General features: G+C 41.2%; 1 protein-coding gene and 1 long non-coding RNA gene across 5 annotated transcripts; one reads left to right on the top strand and one right to left on the bottom strand.

Annotated features, from left to right (window-relative positions):
- Positions 1-1,618: 1,618 nt before the first annotated feature.
- sgce (sarcoglycan, epsilon) lies at positions 1,619-11,721 on the top strand. Of its 4 annotated transcripts, XM_010774651.1 has the most exons (13): positions 1,619-1,818; positions 2,744-2,851; positions 6,001-6,123; positions 6,382-6,539; positions 7,006-7,078; positions 7,945-8,143; positions 8,686-8,848; positions 8,926-9,140; positions 9,605-9,631; positions 10,053-10,241; positions 10,642-10,685; positions 11,178-11,215; positions 11,333-11,721. In XM_010774651.1, exons 1-13 carry the CDS (start codon positions 1,770-1,772, stop codon positions 11,381-11,383), a joined length of 1,437 nt encoding a protein of 478 aa, XP_010772953.1. In that variant the 5' UTR covers positions 1,619-1,769; the 3' UTR covers positions 11,384-11,721. The 4 variants fall into 4 exon arrangements, with proteins under 4 accessions (XP_010772953.1, XP_010772954.1, XP_010772955.1 ...); XM_010774652.1 differs by lacking the exon at positions 9,605-9,631 and having other exon boundaries at positions 1,620-1,818; XM_010774653.1 differs by lacking the exon at positions 11,178-11,215 and having other exon boundaries at positions 1,624-1,818.
- A 675-nt stretch (positions 11,722-12,396) lies between these two features.
- Positions 12,397-15,426, bottom strand: LOC104948447 (uncharacterized). The gene is made up of 2 exons (XR_798690.1): positions 15,246-15,426; positions 12,397-14,364 (listed from the first exon to the last, which is right to left on the bottom strand). It is a non-coding gene; the product is annotated as an uncharacterized lncRNA (long non-coding RNA).
- Between the last annotated feature and the right edge of the window lie 241 nt (positions 15,427-15,667).

Here is a 15,667-nt window from a genome sequence, read left to right as displayed (position 1 = left end):
CATCTTAATGCAGTTATTGACTTACAGTGATTGTTGTGATACGTTCATACCCAGTCCAATCGGCAAAGACATCTGTGAAGATGTTGCTAAGCAACCTAAAAATAATCTTAAGGGGATAAAAGGGAGGGTGAGAGAACATAACAGCCTCGCACTGCAGAGCATGGAGGATGGTTAGCATCATGTTTATCACCAGAGAGGAAGCCATGAATCTAGAGCCAAACATGAATTTATTAAATAGCAGCCACTGTGGGGGAAGGAGTGGTTCAGTCTGTAGGGGATTGGACTTTGGACCGAAGGGTTGCCGGTTCACGTCCCCAATCGGACCAAAAAGATATGAAGTGTGGACTGGTACTGGAGAGGGGCCAGTTCACCTCCTGGGCCACTGCCGAAGTGCCCTTGAGCAAGGCACCTAACTGCTCACTGAAGTGCTCCGCTCTGACCTCTCAACTGCATGTGTGCATATAACTGTGTCAGTATTTGTAATGTGTCTGTATTTGTATACATGTTCTTAAAAGTGTGTACTGTGTGTACTGTATGACATGTATAAAAACGCATGTGTGTGTACGACAGGGTGGAAACTGAATTTCCCCCTCGGGGGATTAATAAGGTCCATCTTCTCTTCTCTTCTTTCAGGATGTTTGCCAGAATTTGGGTCCTTTTCTGCATGATTAATGTGCTCTCTGAGTCTCGTACTGATAGCTGACATCGAGGGGGCATGAGGGGTGAATTAAGGGTCCCGCGGGCCTGACTTGGAGCCAAGGGGCCAAAAACATGACCATCTGTCTGCTAAGACGGTCTCTGCAGGGGGTCTGGACGGTCTGGACAGATTGGGGAAGATTTCTCCAACATGTCTCTGCATCCAACAGCTGGGCTTAGGGGGTCATGCTCTGCTGAGGTGACGGTGCATGTTTGTGCATGTGAGTAAGAACGTTTGACAACTCCTGATCCAAATTTTAGCGGCCTTATCAAGAAATCATCCAAAACGATAAATAAACCAGCATTTGGAGAACCTTCCCAAATGACTGAATTCAGCTAACAATTAAGAAATAAGCTTTCAGGAAATTACATTACGACTATGAAATTACAAATATATGTTGTCCAAGACAAAGGTGGGAGTACCCAGATCTTTCAGTAAACGTAGAAATACTAGATTGTAGGAATGCTCTGTTGCAAGTAAAAGTCCTGTATTTACCAAGTTCAAAAGTATTTGAATCAAAATATAATTAAAGTACAAAAGTAGAAGAAGCCTACTCATTATGCACATTTCAGAATACTATCATATGTTTTGATTAGAAATATTGATGCATTTAAGTGTTATCAAAGCAGGTAAAGGTGCAGAATTGTAGAGGGGTGGAAGTAGAAAGTAGCAAAAGATGGAAACTACAAGTCTCTCAAAATTGTCCTTAAGTACAGTGCTTGAGTAAATGTACTTAGGCCTACTTTACACCACTGAAAAGCAGCCATTCATCAGCCACTACTTATATAAAAGGAAGACACAGTACAATTCAGTATGTTACTTGGGTAACATCCACAGAAATATCTACTACAGGCGTGTGTCGCTCATGTTCTGACTCACATCGTGGTTTTGCTTATTTTACTTTACGAGACAACCATCTTTTTCCATCCAGATGTTGAGCCAATGAGGAGCCTCTCTGTTTCCCGAGAAGGAAGGAGGCGGAGGAAGGAATGCTGCAGGATGCTTATTATTATGGTTGTCAAACCCAGTGGCGATTAGATAAAACATCCTTTTTCATGTAAGATTAACGACGATGGTAGGCACCATGTCCGCTGCAGCTGTCGCGGTATGGCTTGGTTCGGGTACGTATCGATTAAAAACTCGGAAATATCCGGGGATTTTCAGTTGTTTTGCCTTTGATGCGGTATCCATTCTAGTTAGCTAGCTAGTTAGCATGCCCCTGTTTAGCTACTGTGCTCATTTTTTCCAAGAGGCAGAGGAGGAGACATAAAAAATGGCTAACAGCAGACAGCTGTACCGTTATACAGCTGGAGTTCCGACACAATATACTGTGCAAAAATGTGCTTTGAAGTAGAGGATTTGTATAACGTCACACGCTGTGTTGTGTTTTATTCAGCTGTAATTACCTTTGAGAGATAGCCTGTTTCCCTTGGTGCAGGCCTGTGTTCATAGACGACCAGGTGTCATATGAATGCCTAATTAGGTAGCTATGCTAGATTAACATTTTAAATTACCCATAATCACCTGGGAATACACATTTGTTGTAGGCAATGACCTGAGTTAGTAGTTTGTTATGTACAATTAAACTAATCCACTTTAATACAACAGCCTTGCAAAAACTATAACCTTTATGAAGTTTATAATGGTAGAGTCATTAATATTGTCAAATGGATTCATACCATAATTTAACGTCCATTTACAATTACAAAATCAGCCTGCTATTACAAAACAACAGATAAAAAAGGATTACACTTATTTATTATTAATTATGTATCATTTTATCTTGTGGTACAACTAACAAATGATTTAATCATCAGGTAATATGTTGATGTTCTTTGACCCTACTTTACTTTTATTTTTACTTTCATTTCACAAAGAAAAGCACCATATCCTCACATTTTAGAAGCTTTTGGTTTCTGAGTACTACCTTTATAGCTGACTATAATACTATTTTTGTAGCAAGGCTGTTGTACTTAATAAACTGGCAACAAACATAATGTGTATACAAACTTGTACCATTCATGCTTTTATTCATTGATCCAATAGTTTTCATTGTGCATGCCTATGATGTCAAACATGACACTTTTCAAGAGAGAAATGCCCATAAGGAGCTATCCATGGGCTTGAAGCAGAGAACAGCCCTGGACAGAGATGGTGAGTGGGTGTGTGCAGTGGTGCACTTCACGTGTTGACCCGCTGTCCCCTCCCCCGTCATAACACAGTGACACGCTCAACTGGTTTCCAAATAATACTGGCATTATTGTTTTCAGTTGTCTGCTGTCCCACAGACTTGGCCCACTTTTGCTGTAACACTTTACTGAATTAAAATGTCTAAACCTTGTCCTCGCTAAAAGTAGAGTTGACCCTGAATCATTAACTTTGAGACAAAGGTAAAGTATATCTTCTATTTAACCTGATACTAGTAATGAACTCATTTACGCTTTTTGGAAAAGTCAGTGATTTGCTTACCTTTTATAGAGCGCTAGAAGGTTAAACTGGCTGTTACATGTCGACCCTAGTCCTAAACAACATCCTTCTGCTTGTTGTGACACAGACTACTTTCACTTCCAGGTCTGTGTTAAGAACAAAGTTCAAAGTCATAATGTGCAGAAAACCAAAACTGGTCCAAACAGTAGCAATCCTTGTTGTATGTGCTCTCCTGCTAAACACCTCCTGACCAAGACAACGTGCGAATATGAAGCTGATTCAACAAAACTAAAGGACATACCTTCTTTGCCACTTCCTCGGCTAGCTTGAGTCCTCAGTTTGCTAAAGCCATTAAAAGGACAATGATGGTTTATTGCCTTATGCTGCCAATGGTGTTCGTAACTAAGGCGTCACTCCTGGGACGTCAGCCGGTCCAAGGTCAGCCCAGAAAAGAAAAAAAACCTGGTCTACTCCTCCCCACAAGGCAGTTATCTACTAATAAGTGAAATTGTTAGTAGTCAGTTTATCAGAATGATGTGCAATGTATAGATATTACTTACATGCCATATGTATTTTGTTCTGCATCAAGAGCTAACAGGTTAGTCTTCAGTGGAGAGTCCAGTATTAACCTTTAATGAGTAATGTATTATGTTTACTAGGAGTGATGTAGTCCTTTATCTCGAGAAGGCTTGGCACAACGTCAGCCCACTACAATTAAGCAGATCTGATGCTATTAGCAGAGCCTCAGTGTAGCTTAGTTAGTGATCTTAATGGATGGTAAATACTGCAGTTGTAGCTGATGGTAAACCACAGTCCAATAGGATCCTGTAAGTGAGACTGGCTAACACTGGGCTGCCGGCTTGTGTTAGACCTAAACGCTTGTTGTTCAATCGGAGCTTTAATATTGATAGGCCAAAACACATTTCAAATCCCATAGCTCATTTCCTATTCCTGAGACCATTAGGTGAGACCAGGCCATCTGGGCTCTCTTGTATGTCTCATCTGTGGACGTGCCACACATGTTTACACCGCGTCCAGTTGGTCGCTGAGCAGAACAGAATAGCTGGTATTTGACCTTGACTGGGAGTGTGTGACTGGTCCTTTGTGCGGGGAAGAATTGATGAGGCCCAATGCGCCGGGTGATAGAATCCGAGCGTGTGCATTCAGAGTGGGATCGACTTAAGTCACCGCAGAGGACGTAGTGGTGGGCTGACACTGAATGAGGTTTTAATCTTGGTCTTTGAATAAACTAGATCCTAATGCCACGTGTGCAGGAGTAGCAGGGAGATATGGTCTGGATTAGTCATGCTCAAGTGGTTCGCTCAATCTGGTTTTAGAAAGAGGTGTGGTGGGTTTTATAACCTCAGGTTTCTCTAAGTAACACCGCATTTATTGGCCTCTAAATGCTATTGATTGTATCTTACTGTGACGGAGCCCTCTGGGATATCAGATAGATGTTAGAAGTTCATATTCTCTTTTTGAAGCCACACAGATGTAGCACAGTTCAACATACACACAGGACTTTTTTATAACTTCAGTTTATCTGTGCTCTTAGATTGCAGTTAGGCAATTTGGCCTTGTAGATGTGGACTTCCTTAATAATCTGCAGCTTACTGTGTCAACTAATCTTTTATAACCCCTTTGTGCACCCTGGTAATAGATAACGCTTAACAACCAAAGATCACATACTGACTTCCTCTTTCATGGAGACGGATTAAGATGTAAATCCTGCTCTATTACTCTGTTCAGACGAGACTCTCCTTCAAAATCCACCTCTGTAGAAGGAGAGGGCTCACAGAAGAGGCCCTACTTTATGCGAGGGTGCTGATGACAGTTATGTAGAATATGGTGGTTTGATGCTAATTCAGAAGATGAAGCAGGAGATAAATCTACAATATTTTTCTGTGGGAAGGCACGCATAGCTTTCCCATCTCTTCTTGCATTTGCTTTATGTGACTGGAGTTATATGTCTGCAGGCGAGCAAAGTTCAAATTCTCTTTCACTTCGCTTGCAATTCATACTGTAGCACAGATCTCCATATTTCCTCCCCTCCTCTTGCCATTTTGTCTACTCATTCTTTCTTCTCTTTTTCCTCGTACACTCAATCTCCCATGGTGATTAAAAAATGGAGTGCCCACCCACTGAGGGAAAGAAAGGGGGGAATAAAAATGAGAAGACAGAAATGCTGAACAAAAACGCTGCTTGGTGGTTAAAAAAAACAAGTATTCAAAATAAAAGGGAAAGATGCAAAAAGAAGGAGAGGGCTTTTCAAATAACCTCCAGTCTTACATTGTGTACATATTGTAAAGGGGCTGCCATTTTACTAGAGATGCCCTTCACGAATAAAGACTAAATGTTAGTGCTTGAAATAGAGTGGGGCTGAACAGAGAGCATAATGGAGACAGAGTGGGAGGCGGGCCTAAAAACAACTCCGTTCATTTTGAATGACTCTCATTACTGCTGCTTTTTCTCACAGTACCTCTTTGGCCCTGAGATTTATTGTTCTGGTTTAGCAATTTGTACAAAATCATAGTCTTTCCAGCACCTAATAATTTGGGTTTACACCCTTCACACTTGGCTGTTTCTGTACATCCCTGTGGAAAGTGGATGCATTTACGTAAAAGACAATGCAGAAGCAAGGCAAGAAAAGAAGAGAAATCTATCATTGAGCAGAATCGCTTCTCAAAGTGTGAAGTGGTTTGGCAGGTGCTAGTAACCCAAATATTAGCTTCGACTGTTTTCACTTCTATTAACGCCTACACTTCTTTTCTAATTAGTGCTTCTTGCAGATCATAACGATGAACAAAACACAGAAAAAAGTAAACGTTCTTCTTTCCGAAGCTAATTTCCTTTCTATTTTGAAATCTACATTTCAGTGGTCAGCATCTTGTCGAGATCGCATGCAGACCGTAACGTCTACCCATCTGCAGGAGTGCTGTTCGTCCACGTTCTGGAGAGAGAGTATTTTAAAGGAGAGTTTCCTCCCTACCCAAAAGCAGGTAAAACACCATCACATTCTACACAGATTATTAGTTTTGACACTTTTAAACATCTTAATGACTAAAACATTTGTACAGTCTAATTGTTGGCAGTGTATGAATGCAGCACTGTACTGTCCATTCATCACATTTTACTAGTAGAAAATGCTTACTCTGGCAACCGGATTTCAGCTAATGGGTCTAAATGTACATTACTGAATTGCCGGTGACCCACAACAGAGCCCTGGGTCTCCCCTCATTAAACTGCTCTGCCTTCAGGTGATGCCAACAGTGACCCGATCACTTTCAACACCAACCTGAAGGGCTACCCCGACAGGCCGGGCTGGCTGCGCTACATCCAGCGCACGCAGCACAGCGACGGGGTTCTGTACGGCTCCCCCACCGCAGAGCACGCCGGCATACCCTCCGTCATAGAGGTGGGACGGTGGAGCTCTTTCAAAGTGAAAAAGAGGAAAGATGGAGGGATTTGTGTTTCTGTTTTCACATCTTGAAAGCATAACATTTGAAGAATTTGACTTTGAAATGTAAGACAGTATCACACATTTGTAGTCAAGGCACAAACATAAAGGTAATTGAGTAGTAACAAATTGAATTTATTTTGACTAAGCACAGCCGATATAGCAGTAGAACAGTGCAATGTTACGCTTTGAGTCTTTAACATAAATTCCTTTATTTTCTTATGCTTTCTTTGTCCCCCATAAGCTACTGTAGAAATGATTTTCCCAAAAGGCTTAGCGTTCCTAGTGGCACATGTGCCTCTATACGAGGGTCTCAGTTGGGTACAGAGCCTGCATAGGGTCTCTAGCTCAGCTTCGTCCACAGGGCGGCTGCCATATAAGCTGCACTGATCTGGGCTTAAACGTTCACCCCTGTGTGTCGCAGATTACAGCCTACAACCGACGCACTTTCGAGACGGCACGGCACAACTTGGTCATAAACATCATGGGCACAGAAGGTAAGAGGCGCCAGCAGGGGGGCTTAGAGCAAACACAGACCAGACTGTGCAACTCCTCTGATTAAATCCTCAGGGCACAATCAGTGCTAGAATCTTCCCCGAGGAGAAAATGTGGCCTTTGATTACTTTTGTCAAAAAGAACTAATCAATCATTTTTAAAGAAAAACAACATATAGTTAAGCAATAGCTCACGACAGGCCGTGGTATATGCTCATTATATCACAGCTAAGGGGTGTGGTTCGGCCCGACGCGAAGCTATTATTATAGTATTGATCAACTCATGTGTTCCATAGAAACAGTACAATTCCCTAAGTCTGCCTTAGACCTTGTGGCAAGAATATTTGAAATCTAAATATATAAATAACCATAAGTTGGTTATAATGAACCAGTATTATATATTGTGGATTCTTTAAACACACAGTCCTGCTATGGTGCAACATTAACAATTGTCATTACGGTACGGCTATAGTCAACAGCCGTTTCTGCACCCAACATCTGTTTTGTTGCACGACGGCTGGTTGACCGGTCGCGCTACATGCAGTACACAATATGATCTGAATTGGTTGAACGCTAAGCAGATGTTTGCGCCGCTAACGTGAAATCACTCCTCCTTTTCTGTGATGCCATGTGCCATCTGGCCCCAGGCGGAAGCCAAATCGTATGCACAGTGTAGCAGACACACCAGCGTCTGCGGGTGAAATTCGTCTCATCTAAGCAGCAGTCATTAAGTATTTATGATGTCTTAGTCAGCAGAACACCTCTCTTGTTGCCCTCCTGTCTTCTCTCTCCATCGTCTCACTACCATTCACCTTAATCACCCTTTTCTCTGAGACTCTCTTCTTCTTCTTCTTCATCTCTATGCACAGAATACCCCCTGCCCTACCAGGCGGAGTTTTACATCAAAAACATGAACGTGGAGGAGATGCTGGCCAGTGAGGTGCTGGGGGACTTTCTGGGAGCGGTGAAGAACATCTGGCAGCCTGACCGCCTCAACGCCATCAACATCACCTCGGCACTAGACCGAGGGGGCCGCGTGCCCCTGCCCATCAACAACCTCAAGGAAGGGTGAGGGTTTTTAGGGTTTGGCTGGACATGTATTCAAATGTTTAATACTGGAATAAAGCTGATGCAGGAACGGCTAAATACGATTTTCTTTCAATGCTCATTTTACGTTTTTATTGTAAAAGTGCAGGATTAGTGCTTTTAGGTATAATACCTCTTGATTACATACAGTAAGCATTAGGTTTCTCCACCTCTTCACATCTCTCGATCAAACATATTTGTTATATTTTCCGCCCACTCAAAACATACTTGTGTTTTATTTAATTGCGGCTCTGGGGATCCACAGTTCTCTGTGAATTAGATGAGTACACTTGCCATCAGCGCTGACAGATACTGTCAGTGTGTGTTCAGAGGGGAATAGCTCACATGAATTGCCATAAGTTGTGCAACAAAAATTCATGCTGACGGTTTAAGAAGATGAAAGCATTTATAAGAGCGCTCAGTGGAGGAGAAATTATTTGACTACATATCAAGCCAGCATAATAATGTAAAACGACGCTCCATCTTCTCTTCTCACGCTTTGTATTTCCCTGTCTCCTCCCCAGAGTGTACGTGATGGTTGGTGCTGATGTGGCCTTCTCGTCCTGCCTGCGGGAGGTGGAGAGCCCCCACAACCAGCAGCGCTGCAGTCAGGAGATGGAGCCCTCCATCAGCTGCGACAAGAAGTTCAGAGCTCAGTTTGACATTGACTGGTGTAAGATCTCTCTGGTGAGGATTGGACAGATTTCCCTGAATTTAAGGAGGCCCGAGGGAAATGCTGAATTAACTTCACCTTATTTCTTCAGGTTGACATCAACAGGGTATTCCCGGTATATATAACCCGTCCCGAGCCGGGCAACGGGATCCTGCCTGAATTTGGGTTGTACGACCCCCCCTCTGAGACTCTGATGAGCCGGAACTACTTTTCAGACTTCCTTATCACGCTGGCTGTTCCCTCCGCCGTGGCAGTAGTCCTCCTCTTCATCCTCGGCTACACTATGTGCTGCCGTCGGGAAGGGTTGTAAGTGTGCTTGGTCTTCTTTTATGCACCAGACACTCCGACAAACATTTGGGGAAAGCACAGAAACTGTTAAAAAGAGCTATAGGATAATCAAATGGAAAAACAGGATGCATATAGTAGGACATTTAGATAAAAGCAATAATCTGGACTAGAATTGCAGCTTGTCATAACCATCACTTTCTATTAAGTTCTCCATGAATATCTGTCGCAGCTTTTTGTTATTTCCATCATGTACATCTTGATGTTTTGAAGCAGAGCCATGACATCGATAGCCATTCATCCACGATAAATCCTGTCATCATTCTCCATCATTTACAGGCCGGGAGAGACGTTCCCCCTCAATGTTCCACGCCCCCATCACCATTTCCACTCTTTCTTTACCCAAGCGTCCATTCACTTGTGTGTAGATGTCTCTTTAACTATCAATATTAGTATTTAATTCATCCATTTTGTTTTGTTTCTAGGGAAAAAAGAAACATGCAAACACCAGAGTAAGTGTTTTAAGTCTCCTGTGTTTTTCTTTATTTTGGATCTGTTTCTGTCCCCCCCTCTATCTCTCTTTGGTTTGCAGCTTTTCATCTATGTTGTCATTGAACGCTTCCTCATGACCATTCATGTGCTCATCTGTGTGTTGACATCCATTCATCCAATGGGCTGCTCAAAATGAATAGTAATTCAGTAACTATAGCTTGAAAAAAACCTACATCTTGAAGACTAAGAACATATTTTGAGGTCAGAGAAGTTAGGAGGTAAGGGAGGTTGTATTGCTGTTGCGCATGCATGAGTTGAGTGCAGCGCTCCCCATAGCAGATTCAAATTGATTGCATATCAATATACTTTAAATGGGTTTCAGATGACACCAACAACACAAGCTACAACACATGTAAACTCCACTGCCTCTCCCCTCTCCAGCATCCAGCTGGTTCACCACAACTCCATCCAGAAGTCCTCCAAGGAGCTGCGGAGCATGTCTAAGAACCGGGAGATCTCCTGGCCCCTCTCCACCCTGCCCGTGTTCAACCCAGTGAGCGGCGAGGTGGTGCCGCCCCTCCACCCCGACAACTATGAGACCACCAGCATGCCCCTCATGCAGACGCAGACGTGAGTTAAAGGAGGATTTGGTTTGTCTGGAGGGAAATGCACGTGTGGTTTCAGCATGTGAATGAATAAACTATGCACACATGCACCTGCGCTCATTAGCAGTCACGCAGATGTATGGCTAGTTATACAAGTCGTTATATAGGGGGAATATTTAAGTAAAAACAATACCATTATTGTCTAATCTTGTTTTCTGTGCCTCTCACAGTGCCTTGTTTACAGCTAAAGCTGCAGCAGGCCTTTATAAAATACGACTAGAGCTTAAGAGGTTCAAGCTGTCCCATGATATTTCCTAATGGGCTTGAAAAATGTGCTAATATAAGTACAGCACCTGATACTAAAGGCTCTTGTGCTGTATGGGAATGTCTGTCTGTTGATCACAATGTTGTTGTTATAATTTCAGGAATCTGCAAAACCAGATTACGATACCACAGCAACGGCCATCAGGTGAGTAACAACCTTTGTAGAGAAAGAAATATGCCTCACTCCATCTGTAACATGCTGTGGTAATATTTAATAGTTCATAATAATAAATAACTAATCATTCAGAACAAGGGTTTAACTAGTTTACATTTGGGTGTTCTGACATCTTTTACATTGGATAAGGTGACACCATACAGACAATAATATAAATGCAGTCTTTGGAGTTTGTGGTTACTTAGCTGTTTCTCTTATCAGCCTGACATTAGACTATCTCTCGCCTGCATCCGTGTTAAAATACAAGCATCCAGACTTTGTTCATTTAGATATGGATTATTAAGAGCAAATCATTTTTACTACGGCTCATTAAGAAATCAGGCTTGAGAGCTTTTCCTCTTGTGTCGTGGCGCTGAGAAATCTGAACATTTGGAGTGTGAGCGCCCTCCTGTGTGCACGGTGTTCAGCTGCATGACAGACCTCTCACTAACCTGCTGCTCTCTCTGTTCACTGCTAACAAAGGAGATAATTATGTCATGTCAACATTTCGAAGGCTGGAGGTAGGTGCTGCAGTCTGTTTTTCTCTTCTGCTTAAAAAGACTAACAGCTTTCTTTAAATAAACGTGACTGTTCGTTAGCCAATAAAGTGGTATAAAGCCAATCTGTATTCTTTCCAGGTAAATGGTATTCCTGAGGAGAGAAAGGTGGCCGAAGCACTGAATTTGTGACCAGAGACAACAGTGTTTGATTTCATATACATATATATCTTTGTTTTTTCTAACATTTGTGCCAATCTGCATGCCCCAGAAGTGTCTTTATTGTCCAAATGCACTTACACTTTGAGGAGTGGGTGTGACAGATCAAAATAGCGTAGCGATTTCTAAAGTACATTTTAATATTTTTGAAATAATGTATTTGTAAATGTTAAGACTATGTTTAATTAGAACTTGCTTTGCACAATGGACCTCTCAAAGGAAAAGGGAGTTTTACATAGAAATGCTTTAGTTGTCATGTGTTATAAATATGTATCATGTGTCACATGATAACAATAAATCCTTTGAAATCATTTGTCTTTACTGGTTTCATCTGTTGTCCCAATAATAAACAAGACACTAGTAAGGAGGACTTACACAAACGGTATATTTTGTCGAAAAACACATTTTATGAAGGTATTTTTAACAATGTACAACAGAATAAAGGCATTTATAAATAATATGGATACGTTTCACCTTTTGAAGACATCACAAAATGTTTAACATGTAACATATCTCAAGAGGCCCTGCTGCACATGGGTATAAATAGTTGTTGCTTTTACTCGACAGAAAGATCTGTTAAGGCCTGAAACAATTACCAAATGGATAGCTGTTGATCAGTAATAGACGAGGAAACATCAGTGAACTTCGCGCCATAACCGAAATTGCAACATGGAAATGCCATTCCCTTTGAACTGTGAGGTGATGACTGGTTATAGAAACTACAAATTTACTTCAATCTTATTCCGTTTAAGAACACAACGGAACCTGCACATTGTTAGATAAACAACCAGAAGCCCCAAAAATCAAGAAATTGCTCCATTTTAAAGAAGAAATGAATTCTATGTGGACCCATATTTATCCTTTAAAAAGGTATCTATATAAATGTGTAGAAAGCAATTAACTAAGCAACCCTTTACGACCTCATGGTAGACGAAACGTGAAACTCAAAATTCATAAGCAACACAGCTTGGATTGTACAACACTACTTTTTTTTTTTTTTTTTAAACCTATCATTTACCCAATAAAAAATGTGCTCAAGTACATAACATTTCTGCACATATTACCTTGTTAAACTCTCATTATGCTTTGGAGTTCACTGCTAAGCTGAAAAGAAAATGCAGGTCTTCAAATAAAAGTGACCATCTCTTTGAGTAAATGTCTGTGAGGAGATATAGGCAAAGCTACATAACCCATTTGTCAAAATATACAATATTTGTTTGTAATATGCCTTCTAAGCTCAGTCAAAGGAGTTGGTTTTTTAGATGTTGGCATTGTGGCAGTGATGCAGAGTTGAACAGACGGCTAGATGTACTCTTGTTAAAGCCACTGAGAGGCTCTGTTTGGATGCATGAGTCTAAGAAAATCACTTTTTCACTCACTGATTAAAAGAATTCACCGGCTGTGCCCGCACATGGAGGATTTATACTTCGATTTCCTATTGTACAGTAATATGTGCAAGGCGGTACATTTTCCACCAGAGCTAAGAGGCATGTTTTTAACGGCAATCAAAGGAAATCAAACTAAAAACACTGCTAAAGCATTGCTGTATAAAATAAAGTCTTTCACTCTATCATACAAATATACACAGACTAATAGCTGATAGGACAGACGGGTATTAGACTGTAAAGGCTCGACCTCCGCAATGCGTCTCTGAGGCAAGTGATCATCTACGAGATGCTGGGATGGGTACAAAAGTTATTCGTGTAATACTTCCTTCACAAACAGCAGTCATGAGCGAAACATAAAACAAAGCCCAAAAGAAAGAAAAAAACATTTATAAAATATACGCTTAATTTAAAATCATTAAATACTGTACATATATCACATAGAATTTCAGAGACACAGCAGGTGACCAGTGACACAGTGCCTTTCATCACAAGGCGAACATTTCAAAAATCACAAAGACATTAGCAAAAATATGTCGAGGGATTATTCAACATTTTAACAATTGCACTCCAAAGTTCGACTGTTTTTTGATCAAACAAGTGAGCTGTTGGTCCATAGCTTGCATATTCAGATATCTAACACTGTTTTAAAGTAAACAGAACTACTGTACAAAGTTGATCATGGAAATCAGCACGTTGTAACAATTTTATATTTAGATATCTGAATAAGTAGATTATGGATCCTCCTGAGTGAAAACACCTTCAACTGCTATGGCCAAATGGACGGAGTGTGTGGCTAGTGATCGCTTCCAGAGTGGAGTAATAATAGGAAGTATTGTAAGTGACAAATTTAAACTTTAAACTTGGGTTTGGCTAAATAGGAGCAACGCTGCAAAAGATTCACACGGCAAGCACGAGGTCTTTAATGAGAAGACCTCTTTTTGTTTCACATAAAATCTCACATCAATTTCCTCCGCTGTTCTTCTCATAAATCCAAATAATGTAAACGTTGTGTATTTTTTTTTCTTTGTTATGTTTGTTTTTTTCCGCATTTTTTTTTTTTCAGTGTGCGACTTTCACAGCAGTCATAAAGTTCTCTGCTCAGACACGGCCAGCAGAGAGACCCCGTCCTCCCACGGGCCCCTGTGTTGTCATTTAATACAACTGAGGTCCCTTCCTGTGGCCCTCGGTACGCTATAACACCGGGCCTGCTACTGTTTAGCGACTGGACCTCCCTTCAACCTCAAAAAGGGGCTTGGCGAGTCTTCCCTTGCCCCTCACCATCAAGGCATGTTACCATCAGGCGCCGTGTGTTTTGTGGCTGCCCCGGGACAGCAGCAAGACTCCCAGAGTGAAGACCCCCACGGCCCCCAGCCGCTTCAGGAGGGCCACGTTGTCTTTGGGGATGATCACCTGGGCCAGGTCGTTGGTGATGAGGGAAATCTCATGAGCCACGCAAACAAAGATGAAGGTGCTGACCAGGATGTTCAGCGAAGGGTTTCCAGGGATCAGGACCAGAATGCCCTTGGTGTCGGCGGCCAGCCAGATGTGGTACTGGCATATGAACAGCTGGGGGAGACAAACAGAATGAAAAGTGAGGAATATAAATGTGTAGTTTCACTTGGCGGCCTCCAGGGAGCTACAGAGCATCACACATAAGAGCTTGTAAGAAATAAAGTCCAGTGTTTTATTGGTTCTGCTTCCACATTTGATCACTGGCAGCTTATTTTAGCAGAATTACAGATTGCTCATTTCTTTTATTGCTTTACCGTACCCTTGTGTAATAGCAGATTTGCTATGTAGCACTATATAAAGCACATTTTATTATGTTGTAATACCATGTTATCACCTTGTTGTGTGCAAAGGCCTCTGGCATTGGACCACATTGATTATTAAACTCTTATTTAACCTTTTCTTTATAGAGTGCCACAGTGACGCGTCCTAAAACCCGGAAGTAAAATCCTTCCGGTTCCTTCGACAAAAACCAATACAATGTCTCCATAGGATTTTGAAAAAATAGCTCGAACTACTTTTATAATTTTCTAATCATAAATCTATCGTTCATAAATCTATCAATTCGATTTATGATTAGAAAATTATAAAAGTTGGGTAGACATGTGGATATTATCCAGCTGAACAAAACGTGATCTGTCTCTTCAATGTGTCTCTACCACAGACCTTATTTCGAGCTATTTTCTAAAATCCTATGGAGAAATTGCATTGGTTTTTGTCGAAGGAACAGGAAGTGGTAAAATGCTAACTTACTTCCGGGTTTTAGGACGCGTCACTGTGGCACTCAAGGTTGTATCTGTTAAGACTGTTTTATCATTGCTTGTCTACCCATTTTAATTTGTCTGGTGATGGTGATATATATATATATATATATATATGGTTTATCAATATATTTATTCCTAGGTCTGGTAGCTTAGTCGCAGTAATATATGACTTACTTCTAAGGAGATCTTGCCAAACCACGCAAAGAAAGAGCTATATACAGAGCGGGCGTAGCCAGGAATGTTCCTGATGAGAATGAAGGCCAAAATCTGTGAGAAGAGAAAGGACACATTTTGTATGAAATTCTTATCCTTTAAAGTAGCAGGATACTGTAAGGCAAGGCACGTTTATTTATATAGCACTTTTAAGCAAGCGATAATTCCAAGTGCTTTACAAAACAAATTAAAATACTTTTTAGGAATAAATACAGTAAAAAAAGAGTAGGGACCCTCCAAGGGGTCACACATTTAATTTAGCAGGAGACACAAATCTATTAATATGAAAAAACACGGAATTGTCCGGCGAAATTATTTACTTTCTGGTAACCTCTTTTTGGTAGTTTGATGAGAGTGTGAGCGAGTGCAAATCAAGCAGATCT

This window comes from Notothenia coriiceps, unplaced genomic scaffold (assembly GCF_000735185.1).
Source record: "Notothenia coriiceps isolate Sejong01 unplaced genomic scaffold, NC01 NC01_scaffold00014294, whole genome shotgun sequence".
In the NCBI taxonomy this organism is placed as follows: domain Eukaryota; kingdom Metazoa; phylum Chordata; class Actinopteri; order Perciformes; family Nototheniidae; genus Notothenia; species Notothenia coriiceps.
This window is presented reverse-complemented; position numbering and strand designations above follow the sequence as displayed.

What these genes read in the sequence shown, in the direction of transcription:
- sgce (XM_010774651.1), top strand. Translation starts at nt 1,770, where the DNA reads ATGGTAGGCACCATGTCCGCTGCAGCTGTCGCGGTATGGCTTGGTTCG. An exon ending in TGCTGCCGTCGGGAAGGGTT is followed by an intron (nt 9,141 to 9,604) that starts GTAAGTGTGCTT and finishes TTTTGTTTCTAG; the next exon opens with GGAAAAAAGAAACATGCAAA. An exon ending in CCCCTCATGCAGACGCAGAC is followed by an intron (nt 10,242 to 10,641) that starts GTGAGTTAAAGG and finishes TTATAATTTCAG; the next exon opens with GAATCTGCAAAACCAGATTA.